Here is a 25,444-nt window from a genome sequence, read left to right on the forward strand (position 1 = left end):
CCATTCAGTAGTGATGTTTTCATAGCTTGGTATGCCTGCCTTTAAACTCAGATCCTAGCATTACATTTTAAGGTTCACACCCTTTCTTGAATGTGCTGTTTGATGAGACTCTTCCGTTACTGCATTGTCCAATTACTCTATTTCCTTGCTGTGCTGTGCTGTGCATTTAGCACCTTTCTATCATCTCAGTGATGTGACACTTCTTTACCTTTTTCGTCCCCCACCCCAGTATGAAACAGCCCTGGATAATGAGAACCTTGGCACTCTGCAGCCAATGGCGTACCACACAGTGAATCGACGCTACCGTGAATTTCTAAACCTGCAGACTCGGCTAGAGGAAAAGCCAGACCTGCGCAAGTTTCTGAAAAGTGAGTAAGCACATGACACATTGGACTATCACCATTGGCGGGACTCTGCATGTGCACCACTTGTTAGGTCTGTTCCTCCACAGTCCAAATCTTTCTCACCTCAGAGTGTCCTCTGACTGCTCTTGACTGTTCCCTCTGCACCACGAAAGTGCCTTTCTCTGCCCGACACATCATGTGACCGTGTCCTATATATTCTCATCATTTTGTGCAAATAATTCTGTTGGCTGCTGTCTGCATCTTGTGATAGTGCCTTTCAGAGGTTAAAGTGACTTTCTTAGCTACCCACAACTTGTGCCATTCTTTCTCAAATGTCCCTGATTTCTACCTCTCTGATCCCTTTGTCTTACAGTATTGTCACCCATAGCACTCTATGTGCATGACAATGATATTCTTAGCTGTTTCTCATTTTTTGTTACAGACATAAAAGGACCAAAAAAGCTGTTCCCAGATCTTCCATTTGGGAATATGGACAGTGATAAAGTGGAAGCTCGGAAGAGTCTTCTGGAGTCCTTTTTAAAGGTAAGCATGATTCAACAATAATCTTAAATGACAACATTGCTATTTCTTTTTAGATCCTTGTATTTTTAGGAAGTCTTTGACAAGGGCAGGGGTTCCTAGAGGTATGTACAAGCCAAGGCTTGTTGGCTGCTGATGTTTGCAGTCCCAGCCTCAGGGACGTTAGTGATGGGCAATAAAAGTGTTAGCAGTAACTTCCACAGCCACACTGTACAGAAAATGAACATTTCACTACAGATAGAGGGCTATGATTAGAACCATTGGTTTTGGAAATTTTCACAGAGAAAAAAGGTAGGCACGTTGCAGGTTGTGTAATACCTTGCTCATCCTTAGTGCTACACCTTTCTCATCCCTGGCACGTTGTAGTCTGCTAAACTAGATATCTGGTTTTGCTCCTTGCAGCAGCTTTGTGGGATTCCAGAGATCACCAGCAGTGAGGAAGTACAGGAGTTCCTTGCCTTGAATACGGATGCCAGGATTGCATTTGTGAAGAAACCATTTGTGGTGGCCCGGATTGACAAGGTAGGACCCTCCAACAGTGTTAGTGTTGTTATAGGTCTTTTACCTGGATTTGAGCTATTCTGCCTGACTAAAATTGCAGTGGATACAAAAGCTTACGTAAAATGTAAAGCCCCTTGAGACAATCCTTAAGCAGTAATGTTCTATACATTTCTTTGATTTATCTGGGTTTGTATGCTTTTATCCTTCCTTTTCATGGGTGCTGTTGTGTGTAGAAGCGGACAACTTGAATAGATAGAGGTCCTATCTTAAAGTGCAAATCTTTTAAATTGTTAGACACCCTTTATTTATTTGAGACCTATTGTACAATGGGAGATGGAGGCAAAATAGAAAAATGTTGGGTACTGTATAAATGCCAATCTGCCTGTGAAAAATAAACTGAATCCCGTGGTGTGTTTGGCAAGTGGGGCTTCATTTTGTTGGTAATTAAGATAGGACAGTATAATCAACTGCACAAATCACTAATGGGACAGCCACATCACAGACAAAGCTGTATGTGTTTTATTAAACCGCCAGTGTTATGCTAACCCTAACATTAACTTGGCCAGAGATGAGTTTTAATTTCTACTTTTAACAAATCTAAGCTTCTTACTTTTTACACTTCTTGATCTCAAATCTGGCCATAACCACTCTTTTTGTGTGCTTTGTTGCCCACCTGAAATATTTTTTTTCTCGGTCCAGCCTTCAAGGCAGTGCATGTTGTCTTGTTGCGAAAGACATTTTCTTGGCTAACCAAGAACATACATTGGTTACCATTTGATGGCTTTCTGTCACTTTCATCCGCCTGGTTGTTATTAGATTTTATTTGTTAATCTTGTGTTCTTCCTCCCATGAAGCAGAGGCTTTTTAACCAACTCTTTGACTGAGAGATTCTTTAACCAAACTGGCTGCCTTCTGTTCTTCCTCTGCTTGCTTTTTAGAGATCAACTTTTTTTTTCTTTTTGTTTAAGCACTTCATGACAGGGCATGTATTTTCCTGCTGTCGCCCTCGTCTGCTTTTATCAGCCCTCACTCTCTCTGCTTATATGCTTCGCTCCCCCCACTCATTCTTGTGTTGCTGTCTCGCCCATGTACTTGTGCTCCCTCTGCTCTATGTTTCCCTAGTTTGCCAAATGCTGCTGCCACCCCACGTTGCCTGTTGCTCTTCTTTGCCTGTGTTCTCTCCATCTTGTTGCTTTTCCCCACCCGCCGTGTTGCTTCACCACCACCCGCTCTTGCAAGCCACTGAACCATTTTTTAAGGGCTTTCGAGCTCTATTTTATTAAAGTCCTTCACACTACTTTTTTATTTACCAGTTCATCTCAGATTGGTAAATAAATAAACAAACCCATGTTCTTTGTAGGTGCGTGCATGTGTGTTGAACGCATGCATGTGCCTCATCTGGTCTTTTTATTTTCTAAGTCATGGCGCACAGCAGCCGTGATAGTGTACATGTTGGCCAGGCATGAGCTGACAAGCTTATCCCAAAGGCGGAGATTGGAGGAAGATGGCGGCCGAGTAGGACGCTCGGTCGGAGAGGTCCTCAAACTAAGAGACCTGGAACCAGACAGCATGTAGTGGGGTTTAAACGGCGCCAGCAATACGTATGGTTTTTCTGCAAGACTAAACGAACAGCGGAACAGCAGATCCAAGTCCGAAAATGCGGGAACTATAATCATGCTGTTTCTGCGTGAATACGAGCAGACATTCACGAGTGGACATTAGGAAAAAACTGAATTAACGCGGGTAGACCGGGATGGTCTATCACTCACTTTTTGAAGTTTTCCCAGCGCAAAAAGGGTCCGGCGAGCGTGGCGCGCAGGCTTCGGCGGCTGTTTTGGAGTGCAGCGCAGGCTTTCCCGGAGTCTGGGCGGAGGCAGGAAGAGCAAGAGCGGCCCACAGGAGGGTGACTGGAAGGCTCGGTTTCCTCTTCCGGGGGATTAGCGGCGGTAGCAGCAGTAACGGCGGAGGTGTGCGGTGCCCCTTTCCAGCTCGTATTAGGACCTGGGAGAAAACCCCTCTCGAGGTTAATATTCAAAGAAAACGAACAGGCGAAAGACAGTGTGTTTATGTTCGGGGGCTTAAGGTAAGAGACTCAGCGCTGTCAAATAGAGCGAAGCAACACATGAGTGAAATACCATCAGAGGAGGGGGGAGCAAGCGGAAATATTGATGCAATCAGGGAGGATAAAGACAAAGACAAAAACAAAAATATAGACTTGCATCAAAAGAGTGAGGAACTACAAAATCCAGCCAAACAGAGCGGTAAAGAAAAAAAGAAATATTTGACAACTGTGGTCTCAAGTTATAGCCTTAGGAACAAGAACTTCCTTAGACAAGAACAATACCCCAAGAACATTACTCCTAAGGAGGTAAATCGAAAGAAAATTAAAAAACCATTCCTCGAGCCCCAAAAAAAACAAACAGATAAGGGGAAATTACTTGGAGATAAAGCAGTCTCTACTCCGAAAATAAAAATTACACCCTCATTGAGAACCTTCTTTAAGGTACAGAAGCAACAAGCATACGACAAAAAGGACGACATAACCCAACCTAGATTATTAGAGGATAGGCATGAGCTTGCCATATCACAGGTGAAGAAAGATCAACCCCGCAAAGCAGAACCCCTCCCCCACCTCGCAGGGTAAAAATTCTAACATATCTTCTAATACCCCCTCTAAAACAACAGATAAAATTGATTTAGAAACAAAACAAGCCGAAAAACAAGTTGAAGAGTCCAGAACCCTCTGCTCTCTCCAAGATATGGAGGAAATAACCCCAATAACCGGCACAACAGTCTTAACAACAGAAGAAATAGAAGAGTGGGAAACCTCTAAGGAAAGAGACACTGAAAGGCAGAAGAGTCAGGAAACCGGGAGGGCGGGAAAAACAGGAGCTAAAAGCACCACTGATGAGTTTTTGGAGAAAATATGGACCGAAATGAGAGAAAAATTCGCCATATCCGAAGCAAAACAAGATAAGATTCAAGAAGTCTGTGAAAAATTGGACTATAAATTAAATGCTCTAGGAGAGAGGGTTACTGCTGTGGAGGGTGAAGTAAACAGATTGAACAGCAGGGTGGAAAGCAATAGGAAAGAGCTAATCACACTGAGACAAGAGGGGAAACATATGAGCGAGAAACTGGAATCTCTCGAAAATCAAGCAAGGAAAAACAATATAAGAGTTTTAAATGTTCCAGAAAATGAAGAAGGTACCGATATAAAGAAATTTATTGTAGATCTCTTGGTGGAACACTTCCCATGGAGTGACGCAGAAACTCTGGAACAGGACATACAGAGAGTCCATAGAGATCCGTTTGGAAAAGCCAAGGAGAGAAAAACACCCAGGAAAATTCTTATAAATTTCAAGACGTATACAATAAAAGAGAAGATTCTTGGTGAGGCTTTGAAGAAAGGAAATTTAAGTAAAGGCTCATGGTCCTTCAGAATTAGATCTGATATGTCCAAAGCATCTCAGGACAGACAATGGGAGTTGGGAAAATTCATGCCAGAGTTACAAACATTAGGGGCTACAGTACAAATGAAATTTCCGCCCTCCCTACGAATCATGTGGCGCAACAAGATGAGAAATATCAGAGACCCGGAAGAAGTGAAAAATCTGCTCATTTTAATGAGAGACAGTGTCCGGATGGAAAATCCTACAAGTTGATAAAACAGCTAAGATCAAGAAAGGAAAAAACACAACAAATATTTGTAAATAATCGCGACTAGTTGATGGCGCAGAGTATTTAAACAGTCACTCCAGGTCTAGATTGAGGAGCCCAAAGGGGCCAAGACGAAAGCCCCAAGAAAAGAAAAAGGAGGCTTCCTCGGGGAGGGTAAGAGCGAAACACAAAATCAAAAAAGTAAAAAAAACTCACAAAAGAAAAAATGGGTGGGGAGCAAAATGGGGAAAAAAAAACAAAAAATAATCCTCAGAACTGAGAAAAAATGGAAAAAAATGGGACACCAAAATTTCACTATCCAAGCCACTAAAACCGATAAACAAAAGCTGAAGTTAAAAGCATTTAAAAAAAACAAAAACTAATGAGGGACACCAGCAGAAGCGTTAAACTATTATGCTGGAATGTTAATGGCATGAGAACGAGAAGTAGGAGGAATAAAATACTGGAATACCTTAAGGCATCTGAAAGTGAAATAATGATTCTACAGGAGACACACCTAGTGAAAGAGGAGTGGGATCAGATAATGAAAAACCAAGGATGGGTGGATATGCATATTTGCACAAATCAAGGATGCAACATCAAAGAAGTAGCCATAGTTTTAAAAAAATCCCTAAATGCAATTATGGAATCATCAGAGGTCGACAGTAAAGGTAGGTGGGCAATAGCAAGAATAAAAGTAGGGAACTCCGCTTTTACAATAGCAGGATACTACGGCCCAAACCTTGATGACCCTGAACCTTTACAGAAACTGTACACGCAACTGCTACTAGCTAATACTCCAATAATTCTAGGAGGAGACTTCAATCTCATATTAGACCCAAAAACTGATAGATCTCCCCCAGGAAGAAACTCCAATTTCCCTAAGCTGCCAAAAATGAGAGAGTGGATCGGGTTTTATAAGAGAGATTTAGAGCTTGTAGATATATGGAAAGAAAAAGGAGACAATAGCCAACCCTTCACACTATATAATAAAAAACTAGGTCACAGATCTAGAATTGATTTCTTCTTAATAGAAAGAAGCCTCTCTGAATGTGTAACAAACCTGAGCCACATTCCAGCCCACATATCAGACCACTCCGCCGTACAGTTAACACTACAAATCAAAGTATCTCACACATATAAAAGGTTTACGGTGGAAAGAGCCATGTTTTTGGATCAGGAAATTATACAAGCACTCAAAGAAGAAACTGAAAACTTTTTTGAAAACAATAAATCAGAAACATCAAAACAAATTGTATGGGATACGTATAAGGCCGTATTAAGGGGCAAGCTACTTAACCTTGGATCACATAAATCAAAAAAAGTGAAACAGAAAATAACAGACTTAGAAAAAATTATAAACACCCTAGATACTCAAATATTAGTGGAAAAAGATCCCGACAAGAAAGAAAGCTTGTTAAAAGATAGACAGAGGCAGAAGGATACCCTAAGTGATATTTTGGAAGAAAGGGTAAGAACAAAGTGGGAAGCTAGCAAACCATGAATATGGTGAGGGATGCGGAAAATGGCTTGCATGGAAACTAAAAACCGATGTAGTAAGAAATAAGATAAAAACCTTAAGGAAACAAGATCAAATAAGCCTGACCTCAGCGGAAGAAGAAATCAGAAGCGAATTTAAAACCTTCTTCTCGGAACTGTATACTGAAGATGTTAACCCATCTAAGGAACAGATAGAGGAATACCTAAGGGACATGCCAATGTTAAAATTACCGGAAGAGGAGAAAAACGAGCTAAATATGGAGATTTCACCAACAGAGGTTAAAAACATAATAAAAACCCTGAAGAAAGGAAAAGCTGCAGGCCCAGACGCATTGCCAAATGAGTTGTACTTGTCACTACTGGAAACCCTGGTTCCACATATAACAGAGCTGATAAAATTATCTTTTAAACACAAAGAAAAGATGCCAGACACATGGAACGATGCAGTAATAACAATCATTTGAAAGTCAGGAAAAGACCCCAAAAAATGTGAATCATATAGGCCGATATCTCTGCTCAACGCAGACTATAAAATATTTACTAAAATAATGGCAAAAAGACTGGGGAAGCTTACACCGAAAATCATACATTTAGACCAAAAGGGCTTCACAAAAGGAAGACAATTACATGAACTATCTCACGAACTCATTAGCGCTATAGACATAGCCATGTCAAAACGCATCTCTCTCACATTATTAGCTGTCGATGCCGCAAAGGCATTCGATAGAGTAAACTGGGCATTCCTGAATAGTATAATGATTAAAAATAACCTAGGGGACTCCTTTCGACACGCAGTAGGAGAAATCTACAAAAACCCTAGATCAAAAATCCTGATTAACGGTAACCTTACGAGCAATATCAAAATTGGCAGAGGCACTAGACAGGGGTGCCCACTTTCACCCCTACTTTTTAATCTATACATAGAACCCTTGGCAAACAAACTTAGAAGTTGTAAGGAAATAACTCCATTCAAATATCAAGGGTGGGTAAAAAAGTTAGCACTATATGCAGACGATCTGATGCTATTTACTAACAATTATATAAAATCTAAACCAGCAATCGAAAAAATTATAAATAACTTTGGACAAGTGTCAGGATATTTGGTCAACCATACAAAAACAGAAATAATGACATGGAATACACAACTAAACTGCCCCAACATAAAACAAGAGATAAAATACTTAGGTATCTTCGTAAATCAAGATTTAGACAAAATTGCACAAAACAATCTAAATAGTGTAGCCCGGGATGTAAGGAAATTACTTAAAGTATGGTCTAGCCTACCTCTAAGTTTTATAGGAAGGTCTAATATTATAAAAATGACTATACTCCCAAAATATACCTTTTTGTTCAATAATATTCCACTGGAATTCAAGAAAGACGCATTAAAAAAACTGCAGGGAGATATCGCGAGTTTTATATGGGCTTCCAAAGGAACCAGAATTTCGTGGAAAAAATTAAGGAGGAAAAAAGAGAAAGGAGGAATAGCAAGTCCAGATCTAACAGAATACTATAGAGCCTTTCAATTTAAAAACACACAATGTCTCCTAAAAATACACCAGTATTATCCGGAACACCTCAAAGCGATGACCGAATCGGAGGACCACTTTCTCTTCAAATTTGGTCACCAAAAATATTTCAAGAAAATTAAGTTAAAGACAATAAAGGAAGCGGTTAAACTTTGGATACAAATTAGAACAATCCTAAATATCCCTTATTACAGTACAATGGCACCGATATGGAACTCCCCTGGCACACCGGATTGCTTAAAAGACGCCATGGCCACCCCCTTAAAACTAAACAATATCAAATACTGGGGTCAACTTCTAAACTGGTCAACATTAATCTCATGGGAAGAAATGCACAAGATCTCAAATGGATCAATATCAAAATTTAAGTTTTATCAATTAAGCAGCTGGGCAAAGACAATACCAACACATGACAAGGATAGCAAGACTGTAGAGAAAGAAATGATAAAAATTCTACCCATAAACAAGGAGATAGCCAAGTGGTACTGGTCTCTAATAATGGAAGAAGATGAAAGTTCCCAGACGGCAGTTCAAATCTGGGGGAAAGACCTGATTATAGAAGATCTAACTAGTATATGGGAAGACTCAATAGAGAAATGTTGGTCAACATTAAAATCAGCGGCATTGAAAAGGAATCATCTTTACACTTTGCATAGAGCCTATTGGACACCAAAAAAACTTTCAAAATTCAAAAACGCAGGTATCAAAAAATGCCCTAAATGTGGAGAAGAAAAGGCAGATGACGTCCATATGTTCTGGAGTTGCCCATCCTTAAGAACAAGTACAACCCTTATTCTCTTTGGTATTGATAACACAACAGAGAATGTTAAACTAACGGTAATGGAAGCAAAGCTTCTTTTTGTATTAATGGTGATCGCTAGAAGAGAGATCTGCATTAAGTGGATTGGCCCATCCCCTCCGATACATGGAGAGTGGATGAACTCAGCTATTAAGATAAATAAACTAGACAGAAGGGGAAAAACTAGCAAGAGGTTTAAATATTGGGAAATTATGGAAAAATATCTGACCTCTGAAGAACACACTGTCCTATGATTAAAGTGAAAGCATAATCTGGTTAAATGAGTATGATACTCATAGAGTAGCCAAGGTGGCTAGCTCCCCTCCTTTCGATTACAGATATGTTTAAATGTAAATGGAAAAAGGAACTCCTCTGACCAAGCAAGACAAGGGAAAACTCCCGGAACAAGAGAGAACATGGGGCAGTGACAGTACAAAAGCCTGAGAGGCAGAATCCAAATTTTTCCATATACATAAAGTTTTTTCGCAATATGAGGATTAAAAAAAAAAAAAAGTGTACATGTTGGCCAAACATTATGCCAATAGGTCTTATAGGCTAGACCTCTTGGCTTTGCCAATGCTTGTTATGCTGTTCATGTTAAAATTGAAAGTCTGTATCTGCTGTCTTATGTAGGATCTGTACATTCACTATTGCACTTTTTAAATACAAGCGACGAAGAGCTACTCTAGATATCCAAATCAAAAAAGGGTCACATACAGCTTTCAAAAATAGAAGCTTGCTGGGACAAAACTATTTTTTAAATTTTTTTCTTTTCAGGACTGAGTTTCATTCTCACTGGGCATAGGTTACTTAAAAATAAATTCCCAGTTATGTCATAGCATTTTCCAGCTTCAAAGAGTGCAAATACAAGGGTCTGTTACCCTAGCTTTCTGAGTGCAGTTCAAAGAATTACTAACTTATAATTAAAATAACGTGCCTTGGTTAGTGATAGGAATGTATTCACAGCCAATCAATATATTCCAGGTTTTCTACAAATCATATTTTCCTGGTATAAAATCAAAGTCTGTTATAAAAAAATACAATCAGTGCTATCATTTATGCACGGAGTGGTAGATATGGGTAAGGAAATGATGGCATAATAAAATCCTATTCCTGTTAAAAATATGTATTTTAAGTGGTATTACAATTACCATGCAAAACCGAAAATAGGGCCATTTAAAACAGCAAAAAGTAGAATTCGCAAATCTGCCATGAACTGCTCCTGACCTCATATGACGTCACTGATGACATCTAAATAAGGTTTGCAGCGTTATTGATGACACCTTTGATGTGAACACATATGACCTCAGCTTTGGATGCAATAGGCAATTGTCTCATGTTGTAACCAAAGGCCATACCGAGCACCTAGTCCACACTATGCAGGACTGAAGAGAACATGCAGCATCAGTTCTGTGGATATTATGTATTTTGAAGATTTTGAGAAACTAATGGGAAAGCTAAACTCAGTCGATGGCATTTTACAGTGGGTTATTTCAACATTTCGACTGAAGAGCATCTCTGTGCTCACCCGCTCATGTGTAATGGGGCTGTAGCTAAAGGCTCACCTGGCGTGCAAACCTGATGATAGAGTGTAGGGACATTGACTGGCCGAAAGGCAGAACCTGTGTTCAGCCACAGGCCGTGCCTAGTGTGTTATCTGTACATGAGGGTTGGAAGAGGGCAATGTGCAGTGGATAATGCACATACAAGAGCTAGTATACATAATCTATATCATGGGTACTCACAAACTTTCTTTCTTGGCCACATTTACAGTGTGGTTTGTGGCTGAGGGCCACCCCGGTGGGAGCGGGGTCAGTGCGGGAGGTGGGCGGGGCTAGAACAAAAAAAAACTGTGACCATGAGGTTGAACACAGGTCCCTGCAGCTGACGCCTTCGACCACTGAGCCACCAGACTTGGCATACACACATCTTTCTCTCTCTCTCTCTCTCTCTCTCTCTCTCTCTCTCTCTCTCTCTCTCTCTCTCTCTCTCTTTCTTTCTCTCTCTCTCTCTCTCTCTCTCTCTCTCTCTCTCTCTCTCTCTCTCTCTCCCTCCCTCCCTCCCCCTCTCTATCTCTCTCTCCCTCCCTACCGCTCTCTGTTTCCCTCTCTCTTTCTCTCCCTCTCTCCCTCTCTCTCTCTCTCCCTCTCTCTATCTAACTCACTCTGTCTGTCTCCCTCTCTCTGTATCCCTCTGTTTCCCTCTCTCTCTGTCTCCCTCCCTCTCCCTCCCTCTGTCTGTCTCCAACTGTCTCCCTCTGTCTGTCTCCCTCCCTCCGTCTCCCTCTATCTGTCTCCCTCCCTCTGTCGCCCTCCTCCCTCTGTCTCCCTCCCTCTCTCTCTCCCTCTGTCTCGTCTATCTGTCTCCCTCTCCCTATCTCTCTCTCTCTGTCTCCCTCTCTGTCTGTCTCCCTCTGTCTGTCTCTGTCTCCCTCGCTCTGTCTCCCTCCCTCTTTCTTCCTCCCTCCGTCTCCCTCTGTCTATCGCCCTCTGTCTGTCACCCTCTGTCACCTCACCCTCTGTCACCTCTCCCCAGCTTCCCAGGCACACACACAGCCGCATCGAGTACTTCACAGGTCTTTAAAAGACCATTTACTTGTTAATGAGGCTTGCTTGTGAATCGCCCGGCCCCCATAGAGCAGAGTGCCTCACAGTCGCGCTGCTGTGGCGTTGTTTGGTGACACTCTTTAACATAAAAAAAAAATCACGGGTACAATGTCTGCAAGGTCCATGGGCCGCCAAGGAAGGCTTGCCGGACCGCTGGCGGCCTGCGGGCCATTCTATGAGTACCCCTGATCTATATGATGCATTGTCCTGTTCATAAAGTGTTCTTATGAATATCATCAGTGAAGATGTCATGAGAAGCGTTTGGCACATATGAGTTAAGATTTGCACAGGTTATCATAACTTGGTATGACAGTGTTTTTTAGTTTCTTGCATAGTAAGAAATATAAAAACAATTGTTAAAACAACATAGTCATATTAAAAGGTAATAAACATTGCACCAATTTGTTTTTTTATCAAACGTTCTGCTATCTGTTACCTACATATGCTTCAGTTTCTAGTTTTTCTGCTACCAGAAGTCCTCCAAAGAGCCTAATTAGCATGGGTATTGTCTAGCAATATTATCCTGAAGCGTCATCACACTTGTCTATCCCAACAAATGATGTGCTTTTGCCGCTACCGATACTGTCATTTACCTTTTTAGTGTATAGTATCTCGGATCAGGCTCACACTCCAAGTCTGTGCTGGCATGCACTGTGCAAAAAAAGTGGACACTGAACTGTCTGAAATGATTCCATATGCAACCTCAACATCTTTCCTTAATCAGAATGTATATTACCATGAGTAGTCAGAGAGATGACAGGTACATAGAACAATTAAGGTTATCATTTGCTTGGCTTATTTTCTAAGTAGGTGGTCTCTAGAGCCCCTGATAGACTGAATCCGTTGGAACTGGGATTTGCATGCAACAGCCAAAATGCTTAACAGCAGTGCACTGAAGTCACATTTTGCAGTTGTATAAAGCTTGTAGCATACACCACTACCCAGCTTTCTAACTTTGCCACTGCCTGTTCCTCTGTAGCAATCCACCCCACTCCAGGCCCAAACTCAAGAATCTTTTGTTTGTGAAGCTCTTCCTGCACACCAGGGTGCTCCATATGACTCAGTGTATTTAACCTCCGTACCACCTGCAACTAGGATCAGTGTAGGAAGTCGACCTCTGCAGTAGGTCCAAATAGTTGAGCACCACGATCCATACCAGTTTAAATGTTTGGGTTTACTACCAGAAGAGTCAATTTTGTTTAAAAATACTATTATTGCTACTATGCCTCTGTAAGAAATGTGATTATTATTTGTGGAGTATGACTACCCACTTCAATGAATAATCTCACCCCATGTCAAGGTGAACCCTTAAATTCACTAAATGAGTCTGAGCTCAACCCACTGGTATCTATGGCACAACGCAGACCGGCTTCACTTAAGTTAATCTGTAAAGAATTTACCAAAATAGTAAGAAAGTTGAAGTGCAATACAATCAAAGAAATCCCAAACTGGATTCGACAAACAGCATACAATTTATTAAATAAAATTATATAAAAATGTCAAAAATCAAAGGGAACTGCAGATATGATTTTTTAAAATGTTAAGTCGTAATAGTGCCACAATGCATAAAGTGCCAGTGATAGTCAATGGTCACTGGTGCAATTTGATGCTGACTCCGATGGAGCAGAGGTCAGATACACCTACCAGGTTCGCCCTGGTCAAGGAATGTACCTTCTACCTTTAGTCCAGTGGTTCCCAAACTTTTTAGACTAGCAGCTCCCTAGACTCATTGGCCGTTGGCCGTGGCTCCCCATTACGTTACTTTTTTTTGGTGGGTGGGTGGGGGGGGGGGGAGGGGGGTTGTGTAAGCCCGGCCTCCAGAGACTTACATTTTTCTCCCTGAAAATTATTGAGATGAGGCGGATGAAGGTATTATATTCATGGATGTCATCCTATTAGTCGTAGTGTCTGAAAGGGAGGGTAGGTTAGATAGATTGATAGATGTATTTGTGCTCGGTAGAGAAATTACAAAGATTTTGTTTGATCCTTTACATGCCGTTTATGTTGGATTCGGCGAGTCTGACAATTGTATTTGTACATTTGAAAAGTCTTTCAAACAGCCTAAGATAGCTGATGTGGTCCTATCCACGACTGTCTGGCAGCGATTACCCCAACAGCACCAGCACTGTCCATGTGTTGGGTGAAGTGTGCATCGAGTGTCTGGGTGAATGAGCGCTGGGTGATGTAGCAAGTAGTAGTTGGAAAGTAAAAGGTGGCTGCACACATACCTTGACTCAGCGTATGGCCCATCTGTAAGTGGTCTCGTATATGTCCTCATTATGTTCTATTTGTACGCCTGGGAATGTGGTCTTCTCAGTTAAGGTACTGCGGTACGCTCAATTGGTTATGAGGCATATTTGAATACTGGCTGCTCTGATTGACCAGAGTCGTGCCATCACTACGTGCTGACGGAAAGTATAGTTATTGCATTACGTTTGAAGGAGGCACAGCAATATTCCATTCCTTACCTGGGCATATCACTTAATATCCCTGTGCCTATCAAAAAATGAATGTATCCTTGTTTAGCGCAACTGGTGCACATGTAAAGTACTACAATATGTTCGGGTGGAGTTCGCGCTATATAAAATAAAAACTAAAACTGCAACAAAAAAAAAGTTTCTTCTACTTACTGTGCGCCAGACAGGCTAGTAGCCTTTGAGTAAAATATGACCACTCTCTGCTTGGCCCCAATTGAAATGCATTTATACTCTGCCTGAACTCTACCTTGTGTGCACACCTCAAAGAGCTCGCACTTCCTTATTTCTGTTATTGAAGCAAAGTTTCAGTGTCCTATGTTGCCTTTTTATCCTACAAACATTTGTTACCGGAATTTAAATGACCTCATAAGACAAGTGACTCAAGCCTTTTGACATAAAAATTACTCCTAAAGGCTTAAACTGAGCAGCTGTTCCTGCTAGCAAAGCCGTCAAAGCAGCTACTTTATAGCTGTGAAGAATACAGCTATGTTCACAGGCTGATTTAGTTTCTTACTTACACTGATGCCTGAAGGGTATGTGGCAAGGGTCAATGTCTTCCTTTCAACTGGCGCCGTGAGATGAGGGCCCGCCTGTGCTTTGCACACCACTGCTGTGGTATCTTCTGTACTGCAGTGTCACTGTCTTCGCAAGTGTATGAGCAGCTTCTATGCGTGTGGCTTCGTCGGATGAGCAGACGACTGAGCGATTTTCCCAGTCCTAGAATTCAGATTATGTGTGCCGGCTCCAGGCACTCAGTCCTTTCCTGTGGTAGTATTATGAGTTTTGTGTTGCTGCCATCTCAGAACTGTTGCTGTGCCATTTCATTTCAGTCATGCACGCGCCTCAATAACCCCTTCAAACCTCAAAGCACTAAATTCCCATTAAGGCTCGTGGTGCCCCAGGCTAGTATTGATGGTGCACCAGGGTGCCGCGGCGCACAGTTTGGGAACCTCTGCTTTAGTCCTTTAAGTCCCTATCCACCTCAGGAGTACATTTCTAAAGCACCCCAGGACCGCACGGGAAGTACTTAGAGACTCACAGGGTGTCAAGCAGTTGCCAAACAGCAGTGTCCGGTCAAGGCCCAGATGCCTGGGCAGCTGGGCAGTGCTATGAGAAGGCCTCTTGTTGTGCCCCTCTGGTTTTAAAAGAAGACCAACATTATTACAATTGGAGTCCACATCTTTGTCCAAAGGAGAACAGGTTCAGTCCTTTAGGGCTCTTCTTAGGTCGCAGACAACATGTTCAGTCCACTTGTGATTTTCTTCTGGTCCAGGAGTGTTCTGAAGTGGGTTCCTGGATGTGTCACATTAATGCTTGTCTCAAGCTCGTGATTCCTGGGCACACTCCTACCAATGGAGTCAAAGTTCCTGGGGCCAACCGTTCTCACTTTGGGCATTTTCAAGATGGTGAAAGTCTTTGGCCACACTAAACGTGGGCTTGAGGGCTAGGGGAGTATGGGCAGTGTACTGTGGAAATCCTAGTGTCCTCCCAAATCTAGCATTAAAATTCAGTTTGAGGGGCGTGGCCAAGATGGCGTCGGAGTGAGACGCACTTTCGGGTCCCTCCGGCGCCTGACCTTCTTAGCATTGCTTAGCGTTGTCCCCGGGGCGCTGACCAGCCTCGAAGGGCTAGCGGAGGCCGCTGACAGCAGGTGGTGCGGTCCGGCGCTGCCGGTGGAGCTGCAGTCGACTTGCTTCGGCCGGGGGAGGAGAGGCGAATCTCGGTCCTGTAGCCGCCGGCCTTGCGTGAGGAGGAGGCGGGCCCGCGACTGTGGTGACGCCCGCTCTGGACGAGGAGCGGAGCCGCGGCTTTGCGAGCCGCCCCGGCCCCCTCTGTTACCTGCGGGCTCGACAGCGCATCAGCGGAGGTGCTTCGGCGGCCCGGGCCACTTGGCAGCGATTGGAGGCAGAGAGCTGGTGAGCCTGGCCGCCTGAGAGGGGAGAGCGCCTCGGACTATCGGGGTGAGGAGAGAGGCTGGGCGCGGCCTTTCGTGGCCTGCGCAGGAGGCATTTCACGCGGCTACTGGCGGGGGGATCGGCCCTGCTGCGGTGGGGTGCGCCCCGGTGCTGTCTGCTGCCCTGAGCACCGCGTTACGGGGGTAGCGGCCCCCGGACTGTAGAGCGCCGGCCTACTGGGAGACGGACCCTGGCCTTGAATTGGCGACGCTGCGGAACCTGGCGGTGAGGGGGCCACGGCGACCACAGGGGCTTCTGGTCAGGTCTCCTGCCATCTGAGGCCGAGCTGCAGGAGTTGGGTGCCCCGGGGGAGCTGGGAGACGGAGACCGGGGGTTCTAACGGCCAGAGAGACACTGAGGCCTGCTGCTTGCGTCGCTTCACGGCCCGGGCGGCTGATCTGTTCTGGGCTTCCGGCTTGAGGTGGACCGTGGCTCTCGGAGGGAGTGCGGAGGGGAGCTGCCGGAGCCGGGGGATTCGGGCTGGTGACCCCCGAGCAGCAGTGGCGGTGGCCTGAAACCGAGCTGTCTGCGCCCTGCGCCCTTGAGCTGCAGCATTGACTATTGCCGGGGCACCTCTTGGCGGGAAGCTCCATCAACGCCATCTTTACTGGGGGACTGCTGCCTGCATCGTGACTCAGCTGGGTCGGACAGGATACTCTGACCTCCCCCGCTCCTCTGAGACCTGGGCTAGCTCTTGGATGAGGCCCTGAACCGCGCTGGACACCTCTTCTTTGCTCTGACACCGGGGTCCTGTGGAGCCTGATTCCCCCCGCCCCCGTTGCCTGGTGTGGAGAGCACCTCGGAGGAGCTTTGGTGAGGGGGCCCACCTGCGGAGAGGACTCTGTTGGTCTCCCGGGCGGCGAGGAGGAGGCCATACCCCTGGGCGGCCTGGCTGAAGGGAGGTGCGGTGTATCTCGCTGTTCCGGAGACCCCATCACGGTGTTCCGCCTTTGGTTCCTGGAGTGAGGGGGACTGCCTTGACCCGCGCCACTACCGGAGTTCCAGGATGTCCAACGCACTGCGTAAGGGGAAGCCGGGGAAAGATGGCACCTCTAAATCCTCGCAACAGCCGGCCTCTCCCGGGGCAAGTGGATCGTCTAGGCAGTCGGACGATGAGGCGCCCGCCACCAAGGCCTTTATGGCTGAGCTATTCGCCTCCATCAAGGAGGACATATCGGAGCTCCGTGCTCAATTGGCGTCGGACTTACGTGAGGTACGGAGAGATGTAGATGGCATCGGCGAACGGGTGGCAACGCTGGAAGACCATGATTTGAGTGTGGCAAACGACGTGCACCAGCTTCAGCAGGACATCATCCGCCTCACTGAACAGAATCTGGATCTGCAGGCCCACTCTGAGGATTTGGAGAACCGGTCACGGAGGAACAACATCCGAATTCGTGCGGTCCCTTGGGAGGGTGAAGATGGGGATCTGCGTGGCTATGTGCAGGCCCTGTTCTTACAGATCTTGGACGAGGAGGATGTGCAGGACATAAGAATGGATAGGGTGCATAGAGTCGGTTTGCCTAGGAGAGGAGGGGGGCCCCCTCCGGACATCCTCGTTTGTGTGCACGACTTTCAGGTGAAGGAGCGCATCCTGCGGAAGGCCAGAGCCATCTCCTCCTTGCACTTTAGGGACCATCGTCCACAGCTTTACCAGGATCTGGCGGCATCGACACTTCAGAAGAGAAGGGAATTCCGCCCGGTGACTGCCTTTCTGCGAGAACGCAACATCTCCTATTCGTGGGGGCACCCCTTCCGTATCATATTCCGCTGGCAGAACCGGCTGGAGCAGATTTGCTCTCTTCAGGCGGCTAAGGACCTGCTGGGCCTGGACGACATCCCTCCTTCCCAGGAGGCGCGTACCTCCGCATCGGGGAGACGGCATCGGTCGTCATCTTGGCATAGAGTTGGTGCGTCCCCGAGCCGGCGGCGGCCGGACAGCGCTGCTAGCATGCAAGAACGTGGCGATGTGGTGGCGTCAGTGGCCTCCGCCACGTTAGCTGATTCTCAGCAAGGCTCTGGAGCAGCGTGAACCCGGATCTATGGCAGTTTGGCGCCGGAGGGGCTCTGGCCCTAAGGTCCCGGGGGGGCGTTTCTACTTTTGGAGAAGACACCCCGGACCGTGGCCCTGGGGGTCACCAAGTTGGTGCCCCCTCCCCATTCCCAGTCCGGAAGGGTTCCTGCGAACTGTGAACTGTTGAGGACTTTGTACAGGTTCAGTGCTTTCCGTTATTTTCTATTGTTGCTCTGTTTATGGGTGAGGGGCGGGGGGTGGGAGGTCCTGGGGAAGGGGGATGCGGGGGGGGGTGTTGGGGTTTGGGGTGGGGGGGGATGGGACGGTGGTGGCGTCCGAAAGCTGTGTGTGCGATGTACCGTTGGCCCGGGAGGTGTTCTTCCTTAGCGTCTGTTGCAGGGGCCCTCTCTTTGGAGCGATCTCTGCCTTATGCCTCACTGCGGGTTACTTAATCATTACTGGCTGCTTGGTGATGGGAGACCTGGAACTATTGAATGGGCGGTGTGCTATTTCCCGGGGAGGGACATTGGCCTGGTCACCTGTATTGGTGTTTCTACCCGGATGTCATCAGTGTGGACTGCTTTGCGGGACGTCATGCGTGCCTGGCTCTGTGAGGCTTGGGAGTGCGGATCTGATGGGGGGAGAGGGGTGGAGGGGGGGCTGGTGGGGGATGCTTGGAGATGGGCCTGGCCTGGGTGCATGTGGAGTAGTGGTGACACTGATCGGGGAGTGGGAGCGGATCACGCTGATAGGCTTGCAGAGCAGAGACTCCCATCATCCCTATGCCTATTAGTGTAGGAACCTGGAATGTGAAAGGTCTCAACTCCCCGCAGAAGCGCCAAAAGCTCTGGAAGTACCTGTTGGATCACCATCTGGATGTGGTGGCCCTCCAGGAAACCCACTTAGCTAGGAAGGATGAACTTAGACTTCGACACAAACAATTCCCCCTCATTTATAGGGCGTCAGCATCCACCAAACATAGGGGGGTGGCCCTCCTGTTCAGAGCGTCCCTTCACTTTCAGCCTCTGGGGGTGAGCGGTGACAAGGAGGGTTGTTGGCTAATGGTGAAGGGGTCATTGTATGGTCGACAGTGTACGTTTGTGGTTGTGTATGCCCCTAATGCTGGACAGAATGGGTTTTTGCAGGAGTTGCTGGACAAGGTAGGACACTTCGTGGAGGGGCACTTGTTCCTCTTGGGGGACTTTAACATGGTGTGGGACAGAGACATGGACAGTTCGGGAGCACGCAGGGCAGACTCAGGTTTTTTTTCGGATGAAACGCAACGACAAATAGAGGCTTTGGGGCTGGTGGACAGCTGGCGTTTCTTACACCCGCATACTAGGGACTATACATTTTTTTCCTCTGTCCATCGTTCTTACTCCCGTATAGATCATGTTTTTGTTAGTCAAGCTCTTAGGGGAGATGTCCGATTATCCAGTGTTTTTCCGATCTCGGTATCTGACCATAGCCTGGTGGTTCTTGGGGTGCAGTGGCATGTTGGAGGGGACGGTTGGCGGAAGTGGTACTTCCCGGCGGCGTTGATACGGGATGAGGTGTCTTGTAAGGAGCTGCGGAAGGCTATAGGAGACTTCATGGCACTTAACCCGCCTTCTGATACCTCGGTATATGTCACTTGGGATGCATGCAAGGCCTCCTTGCGGGGCACCTGCCTCGCCCTTAATGCCAACCTCAATAGGCTTCGGAGGGAGGAGAGTGAGGCCCTGGAAGCGGAGCTTGCTCTTTTGGAACAGGCGCATAAATCAAACCCGTCAAGGGTGACCCTCCGACCGCTGACGACGGTAAGAGGGAAATTGAGGGCCCACTATAACAACCGGGCTGAGTTCACCCTCCTACGCCTCCGACGCGTCTCCTACTCTCAAGGGAACAAGGTGGGGCGGCACTTGGCCCGGCAACTTCGCGATAAGCGCGAGAAGGACTACATTGGGGGCATAAGGGACCACGCGGGTTCTGTGCGGCACAATGATGCAGACAAGGCGGCTCTTTTTGGCCGCTTTTACGCTGATCTCTATTCAGGCGACTCCCTTGACCCAGAGGCTCAGTCCGCTTTTTTTAATGGTCTCCCGATACCTCAGGTCTCCAGAGAATGGAATGACTTGCTGTGTTCCCCCATCACTAGAGAGGAAGTACTGGACGCCATCAAGGCTTTGAAACTTCACAAGGCCCCGGGCCCAGACGGCTACACTGCCCTGTTTTACAAGACGTTTGCGTCGGACCTCTGCGACTATCTGGTCTCCCTCTTTAACACCATGGCGTCGGAGGGAAGAACGTCTGAGACTATGGCCGAAGCCTTGATCACCGTTCTCCCCAAACCGGGGAAAGATCATACCAAGTGCGCTTCTTATCGCCCGATAGCGCTCCTCAACCTGGACGCTAAGTTATATTCATCTATATTCGCAGGGAGGCTGCAGGACTTGATGCCGGCCCTGGTGCACCCGGACCAGTCCGGGTTTATAACAGGACGGCAAACTCATGACAACTTGAGACGCGTGATCCATCTGATCGAGAAGGCTAATAGATTCCATATCCCGGCGGTGTTATTGGGGCTCGACGCGGAGAAAGCCTTTGACCGCGTTGACTGGGGTTTTCTACATCGCACCCTGGAGGCCTTTGGGTTTTCACCCCACTTTATCAGAATGATTGAGGCTAATTACAGTACTCCTACGTCTAGGGTGATGGTTAATGGCCATAGATCCGGGCGCTTCAGTCACTCGCGAGGAACACGTCAGGGATGTCCTCTCTCCCCACTCCTCTTTGCTTTAAGTATTGAACCATTGGCTCTTGCGATTCGGGAGAACGAACATATCTTGGGCCTCCCCTTCTCGGGTGAACAACATAAGATTTCGCTATTCGCGGATGACGTGCTACTCTCGCTCAGAGATCCGGCGCTATCGCTGCCCTATGTCCATGCGGTGCTCTCTGACTTTGAGATGGCGGCAGGTTTCAAAGTTAACCTCGCCAAATCGTATATTCTGAATTTGACTCTTCCTCCCGAGGAGGTGCTCCGACTTCGAGCGCTTACTCCCCTGTCGTGGTCGACTTCCTCCTTGCTGTATCTGGGAGTGCGTCTGACATCTACCCTAGGCACCCTATTTTCGGCCAACTTTCCACCGATGTTGACGGCGATACGCGCAGACCTTGAGAGGTGGAAGCCGAAGTACATTTCTTGGCTGGGTAGGATTCACGCACTCAAGATGGTCCTCCTTCCGAAGCTTCTGTATCTCTTCCAGGCGCTGCCCATACCGGTGGAGTTAGACTATTTCCGTCGGCTTAAGACTCTGATGTTGAAGTATGTATGGCAAGGAGGCCGGGCACGCCTTTCCTATGCAGTGCTTCGCCGTCCGCGAACGGAGGGGGGAGTGGGGTTCCCGGACGTGCACATGTACTATAAAGCGGCACAATTGAGGATACTGGTGGAATGGTCCCAACAGCTTTCGGAAAAGCATTGGCTCCATATGGATCGGTGTGTGGCCGGAAGATCCATTTGGGATCTGGCCTGGAAACCCAAGGCTGACCGACCCAGGAATGCATATATTAGCACTCCGACCAGCACGGTGTTAAAGGTCTGGGACACACTCAGTGGTGATGACCGGTGGACTACCTTCCCATCTCCATTTATCCCTATTCATTTCAACCCGGCCTTCACTCCAGCCTTGAATGACGGACCCTTTGACGTTTGGAGGGAGGGTGGTTGCCGAGCCCTTACTCACCTGTTTCATGGGGCGACACCTCTCACCTTTCAGAATTGTATGCGAGATTATGGGGTTCCGCCCACTGAACGCTTTCGACACCTTCAACTCTTACACTGGGCGACATCAACGGCGGTGGGGAACGCCGCTACTAGACCACTGACGAAATTTGAGGCTTTTATTCTCCGCACGTCCACGATGAAGGGAACGATTTCCTTCATTTATGGGATGTTACTGGATACCGCGGTTTCCCCCCGCCCTCGTTACATGGACCACTGGGAGGCTACCCTTGGTAGGGACATTTCTGACGAGTGGAGGTGCCTCTGGCGGGATGTGGCTGCACATAATCATTCCACAGATCTCAGGGAGGCTCACTTTAAGCTTCTGTTTGACTGGTATCTATACCCATCTAAGTTACATCGGATCTTTCCGACTACCTCGGATAGGTGCTGGCGGGGCTGCGGTATGTTGGGTGACTTCCGCCACATTTGGTGGGATTGCCCCACCATCCGACCTTTTTGGTCCGAGATCCTGTCCCACATTAAGGATGTGCTGAGTTACCCGATTCCAAATTCAATAGAATATGTGCTATTGGGACTTAGGGACCCGTTGCTGGAACACCAGACTAAAGCTGATAAACGCATGGTATGGCTGTGTTTAGGGGCGGCCAAGTTGACCTTGGCAGCCGCCTGGAAGAACCCATCTGCACCGGCCATCTCGCTGTGGCACGCGCGATTGTGGCGACTGTTGAGTATGGAGAGAATGTCAGATATATTTTTGGGGAATTTTAAAAATTTCATGTTTACCTGGGGTCCCTTGGTTAGATTCTTATCTCGAGGTCTACCTTCTGCGGTCTGCCCTTCAGCGCTTCGTGCATTACACCTCTTTCAAATTTAACCGCTTACATGTATGACGTTGTGATGAATGGATGCTGGTCGCCGCCACCGGGGGAAGGGTGGGGGGTGGGGGGTTGGAGGAGTTGAGGGGTGTTGGGGTGGGGTTGTTGTTTATTCTTAGTTGCGACATACTTGCATGTGGAGATGACCTGCGTGGCACTCCTGTATAACTGTGATTCTGGTTGGGGACCCCCCCTCCCCTTGTGAAATTATGGTCACCTGCTACGGAGTTGACGCACCCCCCAATCGGTGCTGGTTGGCGAATAAGGACATTACCATGGGCGTCTAACAGCAAAGTGTGCCATCCTCTGGTACAGGACTTTGGTTTCTACAGCAATGTTTTCAGCACCCCCTGTGTGGGGATTTGTGGCGGATTGTCGCTTGTTCCTTTACTTTATTCTCACTCTCTCTCTTCTTCTTCTTGCTCTTCCTCACTTTTCTACTTCAAATCTTGCATAAATAAAAATTTTACAAAAAAAAAATTCAGTTTGAAACCACCACTGTACCCCCAATAATCCTAGAGACAATACAACAGGGTTTTCCTAGCAACAGACTGTGGATATAGAAGAAATGTTTGGCATCCTCTTCTACCTCCTTGAAGCGTGCCCCAAGTGTTATGTGTAAAACCCCACCAGACTTGTAAAGTAGGATTTGTCACTCCAGCAGGAATTGACACTTTATTGTCAAAAATAGCCTCACCGTGATTGGAGGCTGGAGGCTGCCTAGCTGGGGAGACAAAGGAAGGGTGTTAGACCTAGCAACATTGGCTTGGGTCTCCCTTCCATGTTTCGCTGTTGTCTCCTCTGTTTTTGCTGGTATTAGATGCTCTGGGCGCTGTGCCACTGCCATTCAGTGCCACAGCGTGAATGCTCACTGTGTAAATATAACTGTGAATTGGTATATCCCTGATTGGCTTATTTGGGTTACCTGTTAGTCCCTAGTAGTGTGGCCTGTGTGTGCCGAGGGCTGGTAACCCAAATGCTGCCGGTGGGCCTGCAGAGCTGGTTTGCGCATCCCACAGAAGCAGCTTGTAAATGGTACCTCAGACTTGCCACTGCAGTGTCTGTGTGCAGTCCAGAACTGCCATCTTGGCTGTGAAGTGCCCACAATTCTCAGCCCCTGAACCTTCCCTTGGCATCATGTCAGTCACCCCTATGGTAGGTGCATTGTGTGTGTGTGTAAGGTAGGACATGGTTTGATATGTGTAGCATGTCCTGGTAGTGAATTACACTCCATTTTGTTTCTAACTGCTGCAAGGCTATCTGTTCTCGATAGGCTAGAATGGGCAGTCTGACTATTACATCTTATAGTCCTAACTGACTCAGGGAACATGGTAGAAATTCGAGTTTAGTATGCCTGAACTCAGAATAATAAAATACATCTTTTAGCAAAGTTGGTTTTAATATTCTGGGTTTGAAAATACCACTTTTAGAAAGTAGGTCTTTTCTTGCCTAAGCCTTCAAGTGTGCTCTGCTGTTATGTGTATTGACTGTCTGTGTTTAGAGGGGAAAGGAGGCTGAGACAGACCTGGGTTGAATAGAGAGATCTGCATTGAGTATAGGGGAGGGGTAGCTCCTTGACCTGAATAGGGCTGTGCCTGGCAAGGTGAATGCTGGCTCCACCTCCTACTGTGCGTCTAATGGCAGACCCCCTCTTTCTGAAAGGAAGGATGCAGCCTGGTAAACAAAGTGCTCCAGGCCTGAGCAGAACTGGTTCTGGCTGGGTTCAGTGACTAGAGACTTTTGAGAACAAAGACTTTTGGGGTATAAATATCTGTGCCCAAACCCCTGACTTTTGTATTGCTCCTGGATGTCAATAAGAACCTTTGTCCGTTTCACTGAAGGAATCTGCAGGAGAGGACTGTCCTTGTGTGCTATTTCTTGGATTGCCCTGCTGTAGTTCCCCCTGACCTTGGAAGAAGAGGGAAAAGGACTTTGAGAGAACTTTTATTTTTGCTAAAGCAATCACCCAAGGGCTAGAAGAGATCTAGCTTCCTGCTGGAGTCACAGGCACACCTGACTCCCTCACCAGCCTCCTGATTTCTCCCAGCGAGGATTTCTATCTGCAGGTGAGGGCCCCTGTGAGTTCCAGGGCCTCTAGTTCTACTACAGAGAAGAGAGTGCTGAAATCGTCGCTAACGCCCATTTGCGAGCCGCCGCAGCTGAAGAGCTTAAGAAAAATCATTGAGCTGCTGCAGCCGAGCGCTCGCAAACCAAAGATCATCGCATCGCACGTTTGCTGACTTTTCGAGTGCTCGCTAACCCCAGATCCTCGCATCAAGATCCTCGCATCACGGTATCACAGTGCGGGCGCCGTGCGTCCTCCATTTTCATCGCATCGCACCCGGATCGTCGCTCCCTCGCGAGCACCATTTCTTCACAACGCAACAGGGTCGCACATGGTACAGGTCCAGCGCATCATTCCCTCTTGCGGCAAGGATTCAACGCCTCGCTGGCCTAGCGTGAAGAAAGAAGTTTGCTGCTTTGTCCCGCACGCATCCGCAGACCGGCTCATCATCCTCCCTTACAGCAAGGATTCAACCCATCGCCGACCTTGCGTGAGGAAAATTATCGCTACAGCTCGTTTGCGACATTTTGTTAGTTTTGCTACGAAATCCAGGTACTTTGTGAGTAAAAGGGTCGCAGAGACCACTGCCTTGAACTGAACTCCTATTTGCACACTCTGAACTATTTTTACAGCATTTCAAGAATAATCATATTTTTCCGTATTGTGGCTTTTTAACGTTATTGGTCTTATGTTAAGTCTATATATAAAGATGCTTATTTTTTATAACTACTTGTGTGGTGTCCCTTTGTACTGTTCCTCACTGTGTATGATCATAATTACTTTACACACTGCCTCTGAGATAAGCCTAGCTGCTCGTGATACTTTACCACAGGGTTGAGCAGGGGTTAT

The 25,444-nt window shown here is 46.9% G+C and overlaps 1 protein-coding gene across 1 annotated transcript in view; it reads left to right on the forward strand.

Annotated features, from left to right (window-relative positions):
* Nucleotides 1-25,444, forward strand: part of SNX19 (sorting nexin 19) — a 264,785-nt gene that overhangs the window by 17,912 nt on the left and 221,429 nt on the right. Inside the window, exons 2-4 of the mRNA XM_078681942.1 lie at nt 230-368; nt 787-887; nt 1,287-1,406. Of these exons, the coding sequence (XP_078538068.1) occupies nt 230-368; nt 787-887; nt 1,287-1,406 (360 nt within the window). The remainder of the gene's footprint in view (nt 1-229; nt 369-786; nt 888-1,286; nt 1,407-25,444) is intronic.

Source organism: Lissotriton helveticus, chromosome 3_1, assembly GCF_964261635.1.
Source record: "Lissotriton helveticus chromosome 3_1, aLisHel1.1, whole genome shotgun sequence".
In the NCBI taxonomy this organism is placed as follows: Eukaryota; Metazoa; Chordata; class Amphibia; order Caudata; family Salamandridae; genus Lissotriton; species Lissotriton helveticus.